Source organism: Festucalex cinctus, chromosome 3, assembly GCF_051991245.1.
Source record: "Festucalex cinctus isolate MCC-2025b chromosome 3, RoL_Fcin_1.0, whole genome shotgun sequence".
NCBI classification, from domain to species: Eukaryota; Metazoa; Chordata; class Actinopteri; order Syngnathiformes; family Syngnathidae; genus Festucalex; species Festucalex cinctus.
In genome coordinates, this window is record NC_135413.1 from 3736074 (window position 1) to 3755176 (window position 19103).

At 40.8% G+C, this 19103-nt stretch overlaps 1 protein-coding gene across 12 annotated transcripts in view; it reads left to right on the forward strand.

Annotated features, from left to right (window-relative positions):
* magi2b (membrane associated guanylate kinase, WW and PDZ domain containing 2b) overlaps window positions 1-19103 on the forward strand; it is a 738212-nt gene that overhangs the window by 504755 nt on the left and 214354 nt on the right. For all 12 annotated transcript variants that reach the window (XM_077515476.1, XM_077515479.1, XM_077515478.1 and 9 more), the window contains one exon: window positions 6895-7063. In XM_077515476.1, the coding sequence (XP_077371602.1) occupies window positions 6895-7063 (169 nt within the window). The remainder of the gene's footprint in view (window positions 1-6894; window positions 7064-19103) is intronic.

Sequence of the window (19103 nt, forward strand, 5' to 3'; positions counted from 1 at the left end):
GGTCCTTTGTCGGGGACGCGAGGGGTCCTGCCTTGGACTGAGTGGTGTCCCAGCTCCCTGTGGGGGCGTCTGCTTCCCCGTGGGATGGCTGCGCCCGAGTCACAGTGCAGAGCTGAGCCTGGTCAGGGCCTGAAGGAAATGTCGGCAGGGCCTGCCGCACCTGGGCCCAAATCTGGAGTCTCTGGTAGTCCATGATGGGTTGGAAGCGGAACAACAGGTCTTGGCCAATAAGAAGGGGGACTGACTCAATGGGTCCCACATAGACTGGATGAATGAATTCCATGGGGCCAATGGACCAGTGTACCATCGCGACAGATTCCAGCTTTGTGTTAGTAGGTGAGAAGGCGCTAACGGTGAGTGGGCACCGCCGTAGGCGGAGCGGTCGACTGTTAGCTTGTGACGCGGCGCGGAGTTGTTCGAACACCGTGTTGGACATCACCGTGATGTCTGCGGCGGGATCTACAAGGGCTTCGTAGGTTAGAGCTCGCTCCAGGGTGACGCTCAGATAGAATTTACGAGCTATCCCCCTGGTGGTGAGATCACCTAAAAGCTGTTGGAACGGTTTCATGTCATAGGTTGATCGCGATACATGCGGGTCTGCTGTATTTGGATCAGCCTGCAGTACCAATATTGTTGAGTCAGAAGGCAGTTTAGTAGGTGTCTGAGTGTCGGCTACTGGAGGCCCCTCTGGTGACCTCTGCTGGTGGGTCACTTCAGTGGGCATCCGGCCGTCGGTTAGTCATAAAGGCGGGTCTTTTGACGAGTCTTTTGACAATTTCAGGAGTGAAATTGCCACAAAAGCAAAAGATTTGTAGTGGGCTATGCAATCCACAGCTTACACTATAGTTGTGAAAAATCAATTCCAGTTATCAAAACAAACAAAAACAAACAGCAACAAAAATAAAATAATAAATAAAGAAAAAGAAAAAAATTAATAATACTAACTTCAACTTAATTCACTCAGCAAAGAATAGCTTAAATGAGGGACAGAGTAACTCTGAAATGTTACAGTGGTCAATCCTAAAAGCTAAATAAATAAAAAAAATTCAAAAAAAAAATATTTTATTTTATTTATTTTTTTTTTTTTGGGAAGTCGAGTTAAAAAGTTGAAATTAAAATTAAATTAAATAAACAACAAAGCAGAAAAGGGGAAAATAAATTTAAAAGGGGTTAATAGTCTTAGTCAAATGACTGATTACAGTGTCAGTACAGTTTATGCAAATGTCTTGTGGACCGGGTTTGGGACACCAAAAATTGCAAAACTATACAGAAATATTAGAGCTGCCTCTCTAATAATAGCTCATTCGAACTCACACCTTCTTATTAACTAGACCCAACCGAAAAACAAAAACAAAAGAACAAACAAAAACAACAAAATTAAAAATAATGGATAAAAATGAGAAGAAAAACAAATAAAAGGGAAGAAAAATAATAATAATAATACTAGGTCTACCAAATCAACTAAACAAACACAAAACCCTAAATTAAGTAGAATGTTAAGTCGAGAATACAGCAAGTTAGCCTAGTATGAAACTGGATAAGAGGGAATATGAAAAAAAGAGAAAAAAGAGAAAAACACAACAGTGTAAATAGTTCCTTTATATTAATTTGACCCAGCAGTATGTTTTGTTGATGCAACCGTAATTGCTCTCACGCTAGGCAGCGTAAAAGGCTAGAATGCGGTCGCTATTACTATAATCATTAAACGCAAGCAGTCAATTAAGCCTACAACTGCGTTTAATCGGACGTGGATAATTTTTTATTATCCTTGCGTACTAACAGTGACGAGAATCACTAAGTACAACGCTCGACACGGAAAACAATTCAAAAAGCAATGTGAAGTGACATTGAATCAGAATTATCGCGGAGCAAGGGCCACTGGCGTTAAAGCAGCAGTGGGGGGGGGGGGCGTCAGTTGTCTATTGACAGTGGAGCAAGCTCGAGTGATCTGTGTCACTCCAAACACTGACTGACAGCTGACAGCCTGCAGGACTCACTCCCCTTCGGGGCGTCTGCAGGCGTGGCTCAAACTCGCCAACGAGAAGGGAGGGGGAGGTACTCAACCACGCCTCCACGAGCCACACAGCTCTTCACAAGGACTATGGCGCCACCTTGTGGAAATGCGTACACGGTACAGGTAAGCAGCTAACGTCTTAGCGCTCTGTTAATCCGCTCGCCACGAGCTGAAACTTTGAGTCGGCGGCTACAAAAGCTCAGTCACGACTCAAACTTCTCCCACAAGCTAGGTGTAGGAGGAACACGGGGAAAGTGACTCGGACGTCGTTTACGTTGCTCGCGGTTAGCTACTCCGGAGCACGTAACTCGAGTCGGGTCAAAGCGACGCACATCGGCTGTGACCTGACTTCCCACAATTTCCGGAAACACAATAACACAAAGACAAACAACTTCAAATTCAGCCAGCTGAAATCTAAAAGTTGCACAACTCGAGCTCTATCACGTATGTAGCGATAATTGGGTCGTCTTTTGGACGAATTAATAATCTGGACGTTACAGAGGTAAATTGTATTTACCTCGATAACCTCTGGGGCACCACGTTGTTTTTGCTTTGGGTTAGCAGGAGTAAACAACGACCAAAATCCTTTCATCAGTCATTGATAATCTAAAGTTGCCACACTCGATATTTAGTGGTTCGTTGTACTAACAAAAGAATAATAATCCACTCGGAAACACAGATGATTTAGGCGGAATACAGTTCATAAAACATGCATTTATTCACGATTGCTACACTACAGAATCAAAGTACTGCCTCTCTAACTATTCTACCGTCAGAAGAAAAGAAACAAAATAAAGCGAATGAAAATAAGGAAGGAATGCAAATGAATGAGGAAACAAGGGAAAAGAGAAATTTGACCTGCCAGATCTGTGATATGTTTCAAACGTAAGTTGCACGCAGTGGATACGCCGAGCTAGGAATCAAGCACACTTACGAGAATGGGCGTTGCGTCGAACGAGCAGAAAGGTCTTCAAAAAAAAGGGGGAAAAATAGTCAATGTTCGTTGAAAAAGGCAAGAAAATAAAAAAAAGGGGGTTATTCCACAGGTGAGCAAGGGAGCCACTCAGGGGCCTGACGTAGTTGCGCTGGCTCGTCCCTTGATTGGTCGTGATTCGGCGAGGTTGGTACTCGGCGAGATTGGTTCTGCCGGACAGCTGCCCGATTCCAGGTGTTGCAACTCGGTCCGGAAGGCCAGCCGTTGGAGGTGAGCTGGCACCGCGGCGGGGCGCCACCGAGTAGCAGGTGAGGTGCGCCGCTTAGGTGCACAACCTTGAGTCCGGCGGTGCGTTGCAAGTGTACCCGGGACCGCGAAGGTCGGGCGGGCAAGCACCGATAGTGGAACAAAAAAACAAAACAAAAAAAGCAAAAGAGTCTTTAGTCAGCGTTGCAGTTTGCACCTGCTTTGGCGTGGTGTGGAGCGAGGATCCACTCTCGTTAACGGATCCTGCCAGAAAAGAAAAAGGCCACGTGGTTGGCAAGTTTCTTGGAACAAAGAGTTCGAGCAGGCTGGGCCACTTGCAGGTCGCGCAACAGAGTTTTTGGAAGAGGCGGGAGAGCAGGAAGAAGAAGCAAGAGAGTGAGCGAGGGTCTGCTCGTCCTTTTTAAAGTCTCTGGGTGGGGCTTCAGCAGGTGATGGCACACCCTTCTGTTCGCTCGGGCAGACTTTAAGAGGAAAATTATTAAAGAGATTAATAATTTGGCATTAAATTTGGTCAGTCTGGCAAATCAGTTTTCCCACACAACCCGTTTAACACACATAGTAATTAATGCATCATAAACTAACTTGTGAGGTAACTTCTACTTGTCTAATCTGACTGAACTGAGAGATATTGATTATCTTTCATTCTTTATGGAGTACAAATGAAATAGGATGTTCATACACACAAAGATATAACATGAATCATTCGTAGTTCAGTTGTCTGTCAAGAATTCTCATGGTATAAATGTGTAAAATGCGGTTTCTTATGTGAATTGTCACTAAGGATAGTTCCAAGTTTCACCACTTGGAGGTGTTGTTGCTCCATCTAGACGTTCCAGGAAGGGCGAGACGCCAGAACATCCTTTTGTGATTGATAAGAAGTCATGAACATTCCTTTGATCGGTCATTTGTGTATTCCAAACCATTGGAGCCATTTGTTCGGGCTCCGAGAAGACTGCTTGAATACACTCCTTCGGCAGACGCATAAATTCCTTTGTCACCTGGTCAGTGGCTTCAAAAGAGTTTTGTTGGTGGCTGGGTGACCACCTGTGGAGCTGACCAGGCTTGGATCCTGTCTGGGCAGTGGAATATTCATGCACTGCAGAGAATTTGCTTTAGGAGAAGCAAACTTAAAAAAAAAATTAGAGGGTAGAGTGGAACTTAGGCAATAGTTGTTACACGTACGTTTTCAAATACAAGCCACTATTTCCTCAAACGGTGACCGGCTCTTACTTATCTTCCAACAATCAATCCCGTTACTCTCGTTTACTTATAGCAAGGCACTGCGGTGGTGACACACGCAATATGGCGGCTTAACAGACGCTCGATTCAACGCTGAAGGGGAAAGTCAGTACAGTTCTATGTAAGAAGAAATGTTTACCTTTTGACACAGAGCCAAATGATTAGGTACACTACGTGAAATGTGTTTTACTTTTCACGTCCAAAGTCTTGTATTTTCGAGTGGATCTTCTTATGTTATCTTGCCTCACACGGCCGGCACCATTATGTAGCGATAATTGGGTCGTCTTTTGGACGAATTAATAATCTGGACGTTACAGAGGTAAATTGTATTTACCTCGATAACCTCTGGGGCACCACGTTGTTTTTGCTTTGGGTTAGCAGGAGCAAACAACGACCAAAATCCTTTCATCAGTCATTGATAATCTAAAGTCGCCACACTCGATATTCAGTGGTTCGTTGTACTAACAAAAGAATAATAATCCACTCGGAAACACAGATGACTTAGGCGGAATAATGTTCAGAAAACATGCATTTATTCACGATTGCTACACTACAGAATCAAAACACTGCCTATCTAACTATTCTACCGTCAGAAGAAAAGAAACAAAATAAAGCGAATGAAAATAAGGAAGGAATGCAAATGAATGAGGAAACCAGGGAAAAGAGAAATTTGACCTGCCAGATCTGTGATATGTTTCAAACGTAAGTTGCACGCAGTGGATACACCGAGCTAGGAATCAAGCGCACTTACGAGAATGGGAGTTGCGTCGAACGAGCAGAAAGGTCTCCAAAAAAAAGGGGGAAAAATAGTCAATGTTCGTTCCAAAAAAGGCAAGAACATAAAATAAAAAAAGTTTATTCCACAGGTGAGCACGGGGAACCCGCTTGCGGGCCTGGCGTAGTTGCGCGGCTCGTGCCTTGATTGGTCGGCGATCCGCCAAGGTTGGTTCTGCTGGGCAGCTGTCCGAGTTCAGGTGTTGCAGCTCGGTCAGTACGCGCCTGCGTACGGGGAAGGCCAGCCGTTGGAGGTGCGTTGGCACTGCGGCGGAGCGCCACCGAATAGCACGTGAGGTGCGCGGCTTAGGTGCACAACCTTGAGCCCGGCGCTACGTTGCAAGTTTACGCCGGGGCCGCGGCGTCCGGGCGGGCAAGCACCGATGATGGAACAAAGAAAAAAAACAAAAAAAAAAAGCAAAAGAGTCTTTAGTCAGCGTTGCAGTTTGCACCTGCTTTGGCGTGGCGTGGAGCGAGGGTCCACTCTCTGCTGCCAGAAAAAAAAAAGGCCACGTGGTTGGCAAGTTTCTTGGAACAAAGAGTTCGAGCAGGCTGGGCCACTTGCAGGTCGTGCAACAGAGTTTTTGGAAGAGGCGGGAGAGCAGGCGGAGAATCAAGAGCGTGAGCAGAGGTCTGCTCATCCTTTTAAAGTCTCTGGGTGGGGCTTCAGCAGGTGATGGCACACCCTTCTGTTCGCTCGGGCAGACTTTAAGAGGAAAATTATTAAAGAGATTAATAATTTGGCATTAAATTTGGTCAGTCTGGCAAATCAGTTTTCCCACACAACCCGTTTAGCACACATCGTAATTAATGCATCATAAACTAACTTGTGAGGTAACTTCTACTTGTCTAATCTGACTGAACTGAGAGATATTGATTATCTTTCATTCTTTATGGAGTACACATGAAATAGGATGTTCATACACACAAAGATATAACATGAATCATTCGTAGTTCAGTTGTCTGTCAAGAATTATCATGGTATAAATGTGTAAAATGCGGTTACTTATGTGAATTGTCACTAAGGATAGTTCCAAGTTTCACCACTTGGCGGTGCTATTGCTCCATCTAGACGTTCCAGGAAGGGCGAGGCGCCAGAATATCCTTTTGTGATTGATAAGAAGTCATGAACATTCCTTTGATCGGTCATTTGTGTATTCCAAGCCATTGGAGCCATTTGTTCGGGCTCCGAGAAGACTGCTTGAATACACTCCTTCGGCAGACGCATAAATTCCTTTGTCACCTGGTCAGCGGCTTCAAAAGAGTTTTGTTGGTGGCTGGGTGACCACCTGTGGAGCTGACCAGGCTTGGATCCTGTCTGGGCAGTGGAATATTCATGCACTGCAGAGAATTTGCTTTAGGAGAAGCAAACTTAAAAAAAAAAATTAGAGGGTAGAGTGGAACTTAGGCAATAGTTGTTACAATAAAGACTAAAATGATAGATTTATAGTCAACTAAATATGGACTAAATAAAAAGGGGATGAGGTTGACTAACTGTGATAAACAATCGTGACTGAAATTGTACTAAAACTGAGACTAAATTTAAAAATGGCAGACAAGGTAACACTACCCGGAAGTGAAGCAGTACTGTATAACAGAGTCTTGTTTGGCCCTCCACAAAATATGGAACAACAAGTCACAGGCTAACATGAAGCTATGCTTACAGGTGCTGGATCCGGGCTCACAGACGTCATCGGGCCTGATCGAGGGCGATCTGATCCTGGAGGTGAACCAGCAGCCAGTGGCGGCAGCCGGACACGGACGTGTGGTGGAGATGCTCAAAGAGTGTCCCGTCGGAGCCGAAGCGACATTGCTTATTCAGAGAACGACAACAGGTCAGATACATGGACAGAAGTGACATGCAGTGAGATTTCGAGTCAGATTCACACACTTAAGAGTTAAGGACATATATGGAGCATATAAACCTGAAATTAGCAGCATGACGTTAAAAACTGGTAAATAGATGTTTTTCTGACCTAATATTTGATGCAGATCTTCAATCTCTAGCATTAGTTTTCCTTTATTAATTCTCTCTTTAACTGGTAGTCCAGTTTGGATAAAATATCTTCCACATTTGGCTTTTATTTGGAGCAAAGATTTGGACAGCAACTATGCAAAAGAAGAGAAGAGAAGGGAGAGCAGTTTTTAACTCATTTGCTCCCAAACACGTAAAAATACGTTCTATTTTAAATATTATCAGTGTCCCAAAGACGTATTTATACTAGGGGTGGGAATCTCTGACATGAGGCCGATTCGATCTCGATACACAAGTTGCGATTCCATTGAAAAACGATTATCTTTCAGAACAGAACGGTTCGATACGGTTCGATTAAGTTTGGGAACGATACAATTTTCGATTCGATACGATTAATTTCAATATTCAAATCTTTAGTGACATTTGTTGCTTGTAAACATTAATCTTAAAACACCACACATTTTTACAGTATCTACAAATGTGTAAAAAAAGAACAACAACAATGTCTTCTATATTTTTATATATTGAATCAATTATTTAAATGGACCGGAACAAAGGGCTGGGCGATATGACTGAAAAATGTATCAGTTTAAATATTTATTAGTTGTTATTAACAGTTATAATTGTTTTTTGTCTTTTTTTTTAATTCAAAATCAGGATCAGGAAAACAAAAGGCTGATAATTCAATTTGAAATATAAATATTTAACCTTTAAAAAGACACCAACACAATTAAACAGAATATGTCCACATTGTAAAGTATTTCAGAAACATAAATTTAAGACATGAAATAAACCTACCGTCCAGCCAAAAGAAATATGAAGCCACCTTATGGAACAATAAATCTATAAAACACATTTTAACAACTTAATATATCCAAAAATATTTCCAAAAGTGCATTTCCCTTTTAATTAACAATTTTTGTTTTAAACAATTTTTGTTTTTCTTTGCCATCACATTCATTTTTGGTTAATGTATGACATCTTTTTTGTTTTTTTAATCTGAGACACGATGATGATCATGGAATCACTACTGTTTGTTTTGTTTTTTGGACTGTCGTTCATTTTGAGTTTGATGACGTAATTGCGGGCACGTCTCAGTTTCCTGCTGCTCATGCTAGTTGTGTACATTGACAGGGAGCCACAAACTGAGAAATACTATATAGATATATACTATATATATAGATACTTGCAGTGTGCTTTTAGCTTAGCTGGTGTGTTGGCTGTGGGACATACCTGTGTGGTTTGAATCCATGCATTGGATCGTCACGGGAGTTATTCTTTTTGGCTCGCGCGCAGTACCAACGCCGGCCCGGGACATACAAGTGCACCGAGAGGACTCGATAGCCATGGGAAATACCGAGATGTACGGCACCGGCATCTGCTAACTGTCTCCACTGTTGCATGTTGTCACTCGTGCGCGCGCGCGCCGTGTCGCGAACACGGCGTTGACGGTAGGCTCCCCCCCAATGTGCGTAACGTCTTTGCATTATGTTTACAACATCCGGGGAATGAAGCGTCTCCGAGCGCTACTTTGCTAGCTTGAATAGTGCTGCTATTGAAATGTCAACAAAACAAGTAGAGCACGGTGCAGAACTCTTGCTATTGTTATGAAAACCATAAAGCCTCACTCGCAACCGATTCACAGCAACGCGATATCCGGTCCACAGCTTTACAAGCAATGTATCTAAGGATTCCCGGCGGATTTTGTATCGGTTGACAAGTCTGCTACCGATACGACCGTTTAGCTCCCCTTAACGACCGATGGTTCGGTCGAATCGTTTTTTTGTCCCACCCCTAATTTATACGTGTGTATTTTTTTTATTTTTTTTATTTTAATGTTAGAGCATACCGAAGGCTTTGATGCAGCCTCTAAACTGAGAACGGTTGAAGCATTGGTAGTTATTACAAAAATGGCCAGTGGTTGGCAGCAGAGTATAAGACACCAACCAGGGCCATGTTGCAACAAGCTGTTTTTGCCAGTGTTTTCACCAGGAATGTGACTATTCATGACACTTAGCTATATTCTAATGCTAATTGCTGCAAAACAGAAACAGATACAAATGTACTTTTTTTCATGATGAAATAAGAGAGTCTATTATTTATTTTGGTTGGTTCCATGTTTTTATAGAAATAGAACAGAATATTCTGTGAATCTTGCAAAATCAGTCAAAATCCAGTAAAACAGCCGGGAGCGAAGGGAGTTGCTTCAGTGAAAATGGCTGGCAGTGAATGAGTTAAACAGATTAATGGGTTGGTTAATTATTATATAATAACATAAAGAAAATATATACAAATAAATATATATTAAATATAATAATGATTAGTCAGATTAATGGGACTCTGGATTTCTGAATGTACTTAGAATAACAATTTCTTTAAATCAAAGAACATTTTTATTCCTTTTTTTATGAGACATTTGAGGGACATGTACTTAATTTATTTACCGGTAAGTTTTTGACTGTGCCGTACAATATACAGCTGAATTGCATTACATTACCTTAATCGCTCTGTTTTTGTTTCCATTTCACCTGAGTGATGCTCACTTGTACAGCTAAAAAATAAAAACCAAACAAAGACAACAACAACAACAACAACAACAACAAAACTTGGGTCAGTTGGACTCGCAAGTCACAGTCCCATCTACTGTACAATAGGGATGTAACGATAATGGCAATATCGTGATATCAAAACTGCCACAATATCGTCGTCATTTTCACGATATTTAAAAGCTACACATCTGTTAAAAAAAAAGTCAGGTTGATTTCCATTTGTGCAGTTATAGGCACCCTCTGGTGGCTAGTTTTTTAGTGCAGTTTAATTTTCATTAGGGATGTTTTGGCCCTTCTGTGTTTAAAATCACACAGAGGCAGACGGCCGGACCGAGATTTACGTCCCGGCGGAGGCCGTCTTCACCCTCCCGCCGGGCCGACGCTCAGGGGAGATATGTCGGGAAGGGGGCGGGCGGCTCCGATTGCCCTCTCCAAGAGTGATCGTATATTATGCATCCCGTTGGAAGGAGAGTCTTCGCCTGTATTCGCTTTAAAGGGGAAGTTCAACAACTCAGCATCTAGAAGGAAAAAAGTAACAGAGTGCCGGGCCGAGATTCAAGCTGCAGACAAAAAGATTTATTTGACACAGACATACAAAACAAGACATATATTCTGGCCAGAAGGGATTAGAAATCCGTTGGACAACGGGATGCACTGGTTTATAAAGCCTGTCTAGAGTCCACCCCCAAACTTTTTCCTTGGGCGTAACATCTTAAGGCAGCTAACGGTATTGGACAACTACAAAATGCAGTACTGGGTGCAGTGCTATTTTGTGACCATTGGGGGCACTGTTACTCCACGTAAACTTAGGCTCGCCACCTTTGGCCTAATTTAAAGCTGACCTCTGCATGAACTTCATGGTTACGCAAGCTCATGTGTACCTTCCTGCTCATAAATCTTGTGGACAAGACATTTTTATTGGCTGCAGCTGGTGTTTTGGCTCACTCACTCACATGTAGCACGTGTAGCTCACGTGTTCGGAAAACCCCTATCTCACAGAATGCCTTCAAGGCCAGCCAGAGCACACGTGATCGGAAAACCCCTACATATATCTGCTAGGTCAGAAGAAAGGAAAATGTGTCAGAGCAGATTTGGGCCAAACTAGGTGGCTTTTTTCAGGGATGGGGCATGAATCTACATAGATAACTAAAATTATATACGTCAGTCCCTCTTAAGATAGGCCAGACTTCAGAGAATACACTTCTCTGTCTCTATGCTGAAGTAAATTGTATTGTTTTTTTTATTATTATTATCCTCGCCTAATTTTTTTTATTACGAAATAGAAAACCCATTATAAAAATCAATATTTGCAGAATTATGCACCTGAGTACATTCAGCAAACCCTTGACTACAACTGTACCAAAGTAGATAAGAATACAAAACAGAGCATCAATCTTAGAAAAGTCAATCTACAAAAGTGGAGTAAATAGAAACAGACCTTCTCTTTCTTCACTGTGACATAAATATATATATATATATATATATCATTTAAAGGTAATTTTGCAATTAAAAAAATGCTGATTTCTCCAAAAGCCTGTATAAAGATTGGCCACCACATATTCCTGTTGCATCCTGACAATATGTTAAAGTGATACTTTTACTTGCAAGTTTAATTTGTTTGTTTACCGACCTTGTTACTCAATATACTCATGTGGCCGTGCCTTGAGATATGATGACTTGAATTTATTCCGTGACCACTCTTGTAACTCAACACAGTTGCATCTCAAATCATATTCCCCATGAATGAAAATGCCATTAATCTCTTACAGCCTCCCTTAAATCTTTTTTATGTTTTTGAAATCAAAATTTCCCTCTGTTGTATTGTACTTATACAGATGATGATGAAACCCATGATTTCATATTTATTAGCTATTAGTATATTATAGTAGCTCCTTTCATTGTATTGTCATTTAGTTTTGGTCTTAGCCTTTTTTTTATTTTTTATTATTATTTATTTTTATTTTTTTTATTTTAGCCTTTTATTCTGTTGTCTTTTAGTTTTTAACTCCAGTGTTTCTTCATTGGAAGGCCTCCGTACTGGGAGGGGATGGCGGGGTGGTCCTGGAGGCTCCTCGGGCAAGGTGGACTGGGGGGGCCGTCACGTTGTGTAGGGGCTACCATGGTCAGTCTGGGCTGTGTGTGACAGACACTTTTGCCACGTCCCCATTCATGTTCTCCATCTCATTTGTAAGGTTTTAAAGCTGTTTTTTTCCTGTGACAAAGTTCCAGTTAATTTGCATTGCAATCGCAAAAATAAGGACGTTTGTGTTTATATTTAATTAGCAGTGCAGGCGCTCTCTCTCTCTCTCTCTCTCATTCTCTCGCTCTCTCTTTCATTCCCTCTCCCGCTCGTGCAAATTGAATGAACTGAGGAGTGTAAAAAGAATCCGAATTGCACAAATGACAAAAGCATACAGTGTGTAGCTGACGGGCAGTCTGCCTGGAGCATGCGTGGCATAATTATTGAGCAGCATGTTGGACTGATGACAGCAAACTGTTGCCAAATGTAACTCAAGTGATCGTATTGATGGTGTGTGGTGAGTGATAGCACTGAAGTGTGTAGTAGAATCAAATGTGTGTGAGAGTGTCAGATGGTGGAGGATGGAGGAACATACACAAATTGACAACTGCCACCTGGTGGTGAAGCACTGCCACTGCTGCTGGCTGAAATGAACCCACACCCCAAAACTACCTCGGGAATCAAACCCTGAACCTCACCACTGTCTGGCAAATCTGTTGAACACCCATCTACGCTGCTTTGCAGCCAAATTTGTTCACATTGGCACTCTTTTTTTTTTTTTTTTTTTAATCATTTGACTAATGAAAAGGCTTCTATAAAGTACCTGACCGTAATAATTCAGTGCAAATATCATAGCAGATATTATTTGAGTAGAAATCAGGAAGAAGCTGACAGTTGCTGTGCTATTAGTATAGCTTTATTGACAGACTCAAGTCCATTAAGAGCAAACAAATAATACAACAAAATAAAAAAAAAATGCTGAGCTATCGAATGTAATTTTCTGATATTTCTGAAAATTGTTTATGTACTGTGACACGAAGCGAGGAGGTAGGACTCAGACGCAGAGTGACAGTTGGCCAACAAGGCTGCAGTTTTAATATATCGAAACTTAAAACACCTCTCAAAGAGGGAAAAAAGGCTGAACAAAAAGAGCTCCAAACTGGAGATACAAAAAGGGCACTCAAAAACAGGGACAACTAAAGGCGCTCCACAAGGGAGGAAAACAAGGGGCAAACAAAGGGCGCAAGACAAAGCAAGGCAAGACATCAAACTAGGACTGTGGATCAATGACTGTGAGAACGCTTCCATGCACTGAGATGTGACACTTCGGCACTGAGGGGAGGAATCAGGTGGCTTTTATGTCCGGGTTGATTGGGAACAGGTGGTGGTGATCATGGGCGTGGACCGGTAATCAGTGAGCTGCAGGAAGGGTAAGTGACCTGGGGTGAGATGAGAGTTAGTAATTTCAAAATAAAACAGGAACCTGACTGTGACAAATAAAAGCATGACCCGCCACTCTGGTGGCGGCGTGACATACTGGAAGTAAAAATATTCCAAAAAGTACAGTGTTTTCCGCGCTATAAGGCGCACCGCATTATAAGACGCACATTCAATGAATTACATATTTTAAAACTTTTTCCATATATAAGGCATTATAAGGCGCACCTTCAATGAATGACATATTTTAAAGCTACTATATGGAGGATTTCCCCCAAAAATATCTTAACAATAGCCTTTTTATTTGACCATTTATGACTGAAACATATTCTAATTAGTAGATCAACATCTTAGCTGTTCACAATGGGTACTCCTACAAGCCTCTGGCCAATATTATTTAGGAAGCGTCAGAATCCTTCGAATTTCAGCGCCCTCTGTCTGCGGGATGTGACGTCATGCACGTTCTCGTCAGTTGTTTCCTGTAGTCGCAAAGACGAAACTAGTACAGATTTTCGCTGCCCCATGACACCCGCTGTTACTCCGCGGAAGGCTGCTTAAAAAAAAATGAAAACAATGTCAAGTGCCACGAAAAAAAAAAAAAATCTAAACTTGATAGTGAACATTGTTTTGACATTTCAGCGGTGGAGAGAGTTGAGATCGGACTTGGATTAGAAAAGTGATTCACAGATGGCTTTCTTTCTACTCCAAAAGGTAAGAAGCGAGTATCTTGACATTTAGAAAAAAATTTGTTGTTTTCAAATAGCAGTAACCTCAAGATCGATCACTTCTCGGTCGTAACTATTGGGGTGAAAGTGAGGTGGACGGCAACATTTAGCGTGAAAGGGGCGGCAAAGTTGAATGTAATAGAACAGAATGACTTTATGAAGAACAGACGTTCCATTCCGCGGCATTTCAATCAGGCTAAATGTTGCCTTATTTTCCTCCGTGAAAACAGCCTATTGTAGCTACATTATGTGTTGTGTACATAATGTGAACGGTACTACTGAATGGCGATAACATTCATGGCCGTATCACACTAAGTAGTGAATGGGTCTATATGTTTTTCACAATCATCAATTTCCATAAATGACAGCCCGCCTTTCGGCTAATGCACAATGACGCTAGCCTGGGGGCGACATACACTGACTAGAATCAGGTTGACGTCCGTCGAGCGGGGTGACTACAATATGTAACTGCATAATCACATCGGAATGAGGTCCAATTAATTGATGTAATTTGCACACACGTTTTGGAGTACAGCACAGGACTGGACTTCGACCGATTAAAGCAATATGATCTGCACGTCCCGTGGACATCAATTGTTTAGTGGGGATCAGAGTCTCATTCCGTGAAGTAGCCAGCTTTGTATAACATAAAACTTCTTACCTCTGAAAACATAGTTTAATTGGATATGAAGAGTCCAGTCTTCAGTATTGAGGTCGTGCACGTACGAGTGCGCGCAGCGTGTACGAGCGTGCAGTTTGTTTTCGGCCACAGGTGGCAGTAGCGATTTGAAATTTTAAATCTTCCATATAGCTGCTTTAAAACTTTTTCCATATATAAGGCATTATAAGGCACACCTTCAATGAACTAGACTAAGCAATTTCTGAAGAAATTGTGTGGGATGCTGAAAGCCGAATGCTAATAGCTGAATGCTAAGCTGACTGCTAATAGCAGAATGCTAATGAAGGAAATAAGAAGAAATTCCGTGAAAATTACATCGTAATTAACTATTAATTACCAGTAATAGTAGTAGTAGTAGTAGTAGTAGTAGTAGTATTAGCAGTAGTAGAAACAGTATTACTAGTAGTAGTATTACTCGTAATTATTTTGTAACTTGTAGTCTACATTACATTACATTGGTTGTAAATTACATATGAGAAATTATGAATGAATTATAAATGAAAAGACTGAAGTTTAAATTCAACCAGTCTGAGACTGGTATCGAACCCTCACCTCCTGTTTACTGTTCAATGAGCTACTGCACTGCCAATCTATCCACTGACCCACAGAAGACTTGGTGGCATCATTGAAGTGTTGTGAAATGGAAGCAGCGAATGTGTCATTGAACGAATGCATTCAAAAAAATGTATGTTAAATGAATAAAGAAAGATAAATTGGTTGTAAATTACAAATGAGAAATTATGGATGAATTATAAATGAAAAGACGAAAGTTTTAGCTTTAACTAAAAAAAAAAAAGAAGTATGTCTTACAGTGTATCTTTATTGAAAAGTGACACATGATGCTGAATAATGGGGACCACGTGTTCAATCACTTCAATGAAATTATAGAATGCATTATGCAATATGTATTAATTTTGAAGAAATAGTTTGTCAAATGACATTTAACGAAATAGATGTTAACTTGTTGTATTATGACGAAACTGGGGGAAAAAAAAAAAAAGTTGCTCCATCCGAGGTTTGAACCAGCGAACCACACGTAGGGCTGTCTTTGCTATTCACCTTGCGCAAGCGCTTAACCTCGTGAGCCACCGGACCTGTGAGCAGCAGAACGAATTGGCGTATTTGTAATTTAAAGTGTCACCTGACGCTGAAAGTCATCAGCGCTGATTTGGGACACATGTGTTTGATCATGCCAGTATAACGCATTTCTTGGTGTGATAGTCAGTTGGTATACTTAATGTCCGTTTACATAATTATCACGGGACACATGTGCAATGTACAGTCGGCGGTGGGCTTTGAACCTGTGACCTCCTGCTTACTGTACATGCACTCTCCCAACTGCGCCACTGAGCAGTATCAGAAAGCCAGTCAAGATGGTCTGTTGTATGTATGGAAGTGGGCGTGGAAAATGGGACTTAGAAAAAATTCAGTGTCAGTCCCATTAAAACTGAATGGGGGAAAAGTAGATCTTTAACATTAAATTATGCGAGTACTGTAAGTAATATGAAGTCAAACGATAAATACCCCGAAAGGCGTGAATTTTGTCAGCAAGTTGAAATTTGAACGGTGTAAATCGGAAGTATAATGTAGGAGTAGTTTGATTGCAAAAAGTGTTGAGAATAAAATGCTCTAATAACTAGACTAAGCAATTTCTGAAGAAATTGCGTGGGATGCTGAAAGCCGAATGCTAATAGCTGAATGCTAAGCTGACTGCTAATAGCAGAATGCTATTGTAATCATTGAAGTGTGAAATGTAATTGAGAGATGTCTTGCTGAACCAGAATGCATTAAATAAAACGTATGTTAAATGAATAAAGAAAGATACATTGGCTGTAAATTACATATGAGAAATTATGAATGAATTATAAATGAAAAGACTGAAGTTTAAATTCAACCAGTCTGAGACTGATATTGAACCCTCACCAATTTACTGTTCAATGAGCTACTGCACTGCCAATCTATCCACTGACCCACAGAAGACTTGGGGCATCACTGAAGTGTTGTGAAATGGAAGCAGCGAATGTGTCTGAACATGCAATAAAATGTATGTTAAATGAATAAAGAAAGATAAATTGGTTGTAAATTACAAATGAGAAATTATGGATGAATTCTAAATGAAAAGACGAAAGTTTTAGTTTTAACTAAAAAAAAAAAAAAAGAAGTATGTCCATGTCCAAAAGTTGCTCCATCCGAGGCTTGAACCAGCGACCCATTCATCGGGCTGTCTTTGCTATTCACCTGGAGCAAGCGCTTAAGCCAGTGAGCCACCAGACCTGTGAGCAGCAGAGCGAATTGGCGTATTTGTATTTTAAAGTGTCACCTGATGAAAGCCATCAGCGCTAATTTGGGACACGTGTTTGATCATGTCAGTATAACGCATTTCCTGGTACGATAGTCAGTTGGTATACTTAATATCCGTTTATGTAATTGCCACGGACATATGTGCAATGTACAGTCGGCAGTGGGCTTTGAACCTGCGACCTCCTGCTTACTGTACATGCACTCTACCAACTGCGCCACTGAGCAATATCAGAAAGCAAGTCAAGATGGTCTGTTGTATGTATGGAAGTGGGCGTGGAAAATGGGACTTAGAAAAAATTCAGTGTCAGTCCCATTAAAACTGAATGGGGGAAAAGTAGATCTTTAACATTAAATTATGCGAGTACTGTAAGTAATATGAAGTCAAACGATAAATACCCCGAAAGGCGTGAATTTTGTCAGCAAGTTGAAATTTGAACGGTGTAAATCGGAAGTATAATGTAGGAGTAGTTTGATTGCAAAAAGTGTTGAGAATAAAATGCTCTAATAACTAGACTAAGCAATTTCTGAAGAAATTGCGTGGGATGCTGAAAGCCGAATGCTAATAGCTGAATGCTAAGCTGACTGCTAATAGCAGAATGCTATTGTAATCATTGAAGTGTGAAATGTAATTGAGAGATGTCTTGCTGAACCAGAATGCATTAAATAAAACGTATGTTAAATGAATAAAGAAAGATACATTGGCTGTAAATTACATATGAGAAATTATGAATGAATTATAAATGAAAAGACTGAAGTTTAAATTCAACCAGTCTGAGACTGATATTGAACCCTCACCAATTTACTGTTCAATGAGCTACTGCACTGCCAATCTATCCACTGACCCACAGAAGACTTGGGGCATCACTGAAGTGTTGTGAAATGGAAGCAGCGAATGTGTCTGAACATGCAATAAAATGTATGTTAAATGAATAAAGAAAGATAAATTGGTTGTAAATTACAAATGAGAAATTATGGATGAATTCTAAATGAAAAGACGAAAGTTTTAGTTTTAACTAAAAAAAAAAAAAAAGAAGTATGTCCATGTCCAAAAGTTGCTCCATCCGAGGCTTGAACCAGCGACCCATTCATCGGGCTGTCTTTGCTATTCACCTGGAGCAAGCGCTTAAGCCAGTGAGCCACCAGACCTGTGAGCAGCAGAGCGAATTGGCGTATTTGTATTTTAAAGTGTCACCTGATTAAAGCCATCAGCGCTAATTTGGGACACGTGTTTGATCATGTCAGTATAACGCATTTCCTGGTACGATAGTCAGTTGGTATACTTAATATCCGTTTATGTAATTGCCACGGACATATGTGCAATGTACAGTCGGCAGTGGGCTTTGAACCTGCGACCTCCTGCTTACTGTACATGCACTCTACCAACTGCGCCACTGAGCAATATCAGAAAGCAAGTCAAGATGGTCTGTTGTATGTATGGAAGTGGGCGTGGAAAATGGGACTTAGAAAAAATTCAGTGTCAGTTCCATTAAAACTGAATGGGGGAAAAGTAGATCTTTAACATTAAATTATGCGAGTACTGTAAGTAATATGAAGTCAAACGATAAATACCCCGAAAGGCGTGAATTTTGTCAGCAAGTTGAAATTTGAACGGTGTAAATCGGAAGTATAATGTAGGAGTAGTTTGATTGCAAAAAGTGTTGAGAATAAAATGCTCTAATAACTAGACTAAGCAATTTCTGAAGAAATTGCGTGGGATGCTGAAAGCCGAATTCTAATAGCTGAATGCTAAGCTGACTGCTAATAGCAGAATGCTATTGTAATCATTGAAGTGTGAAATGTAATTGAGAGATGTCTTGCTGAACCAGAATGCATTAAATAAAACGTATGTTAAATGAATAAAGAACGATACATTGGCTGTAAATTACATATGAGAAATTATGAATGAATTATAAATGAAAAGACTGAAGTTTAAATTCAACCAGTCTGAGACTGATATTGAACCCTCACCAGTTTACTGTTCAATGAGCTACTGCACTGCCAATCTATCCACTGACCCACAGAAGACTTGGGGCATCACTGAAATGTTGTGAAATGGAAGCAGCGAATGTGTCTGAACATGCAATAAAATGTATGTTAAATGAATAAAGAAAGATAAATTGGTTGTAAATTACAAATGAGAAATTATGGATGAATTCTAAATGAAAAGACGAAAGTTTTAGTTTTAACTA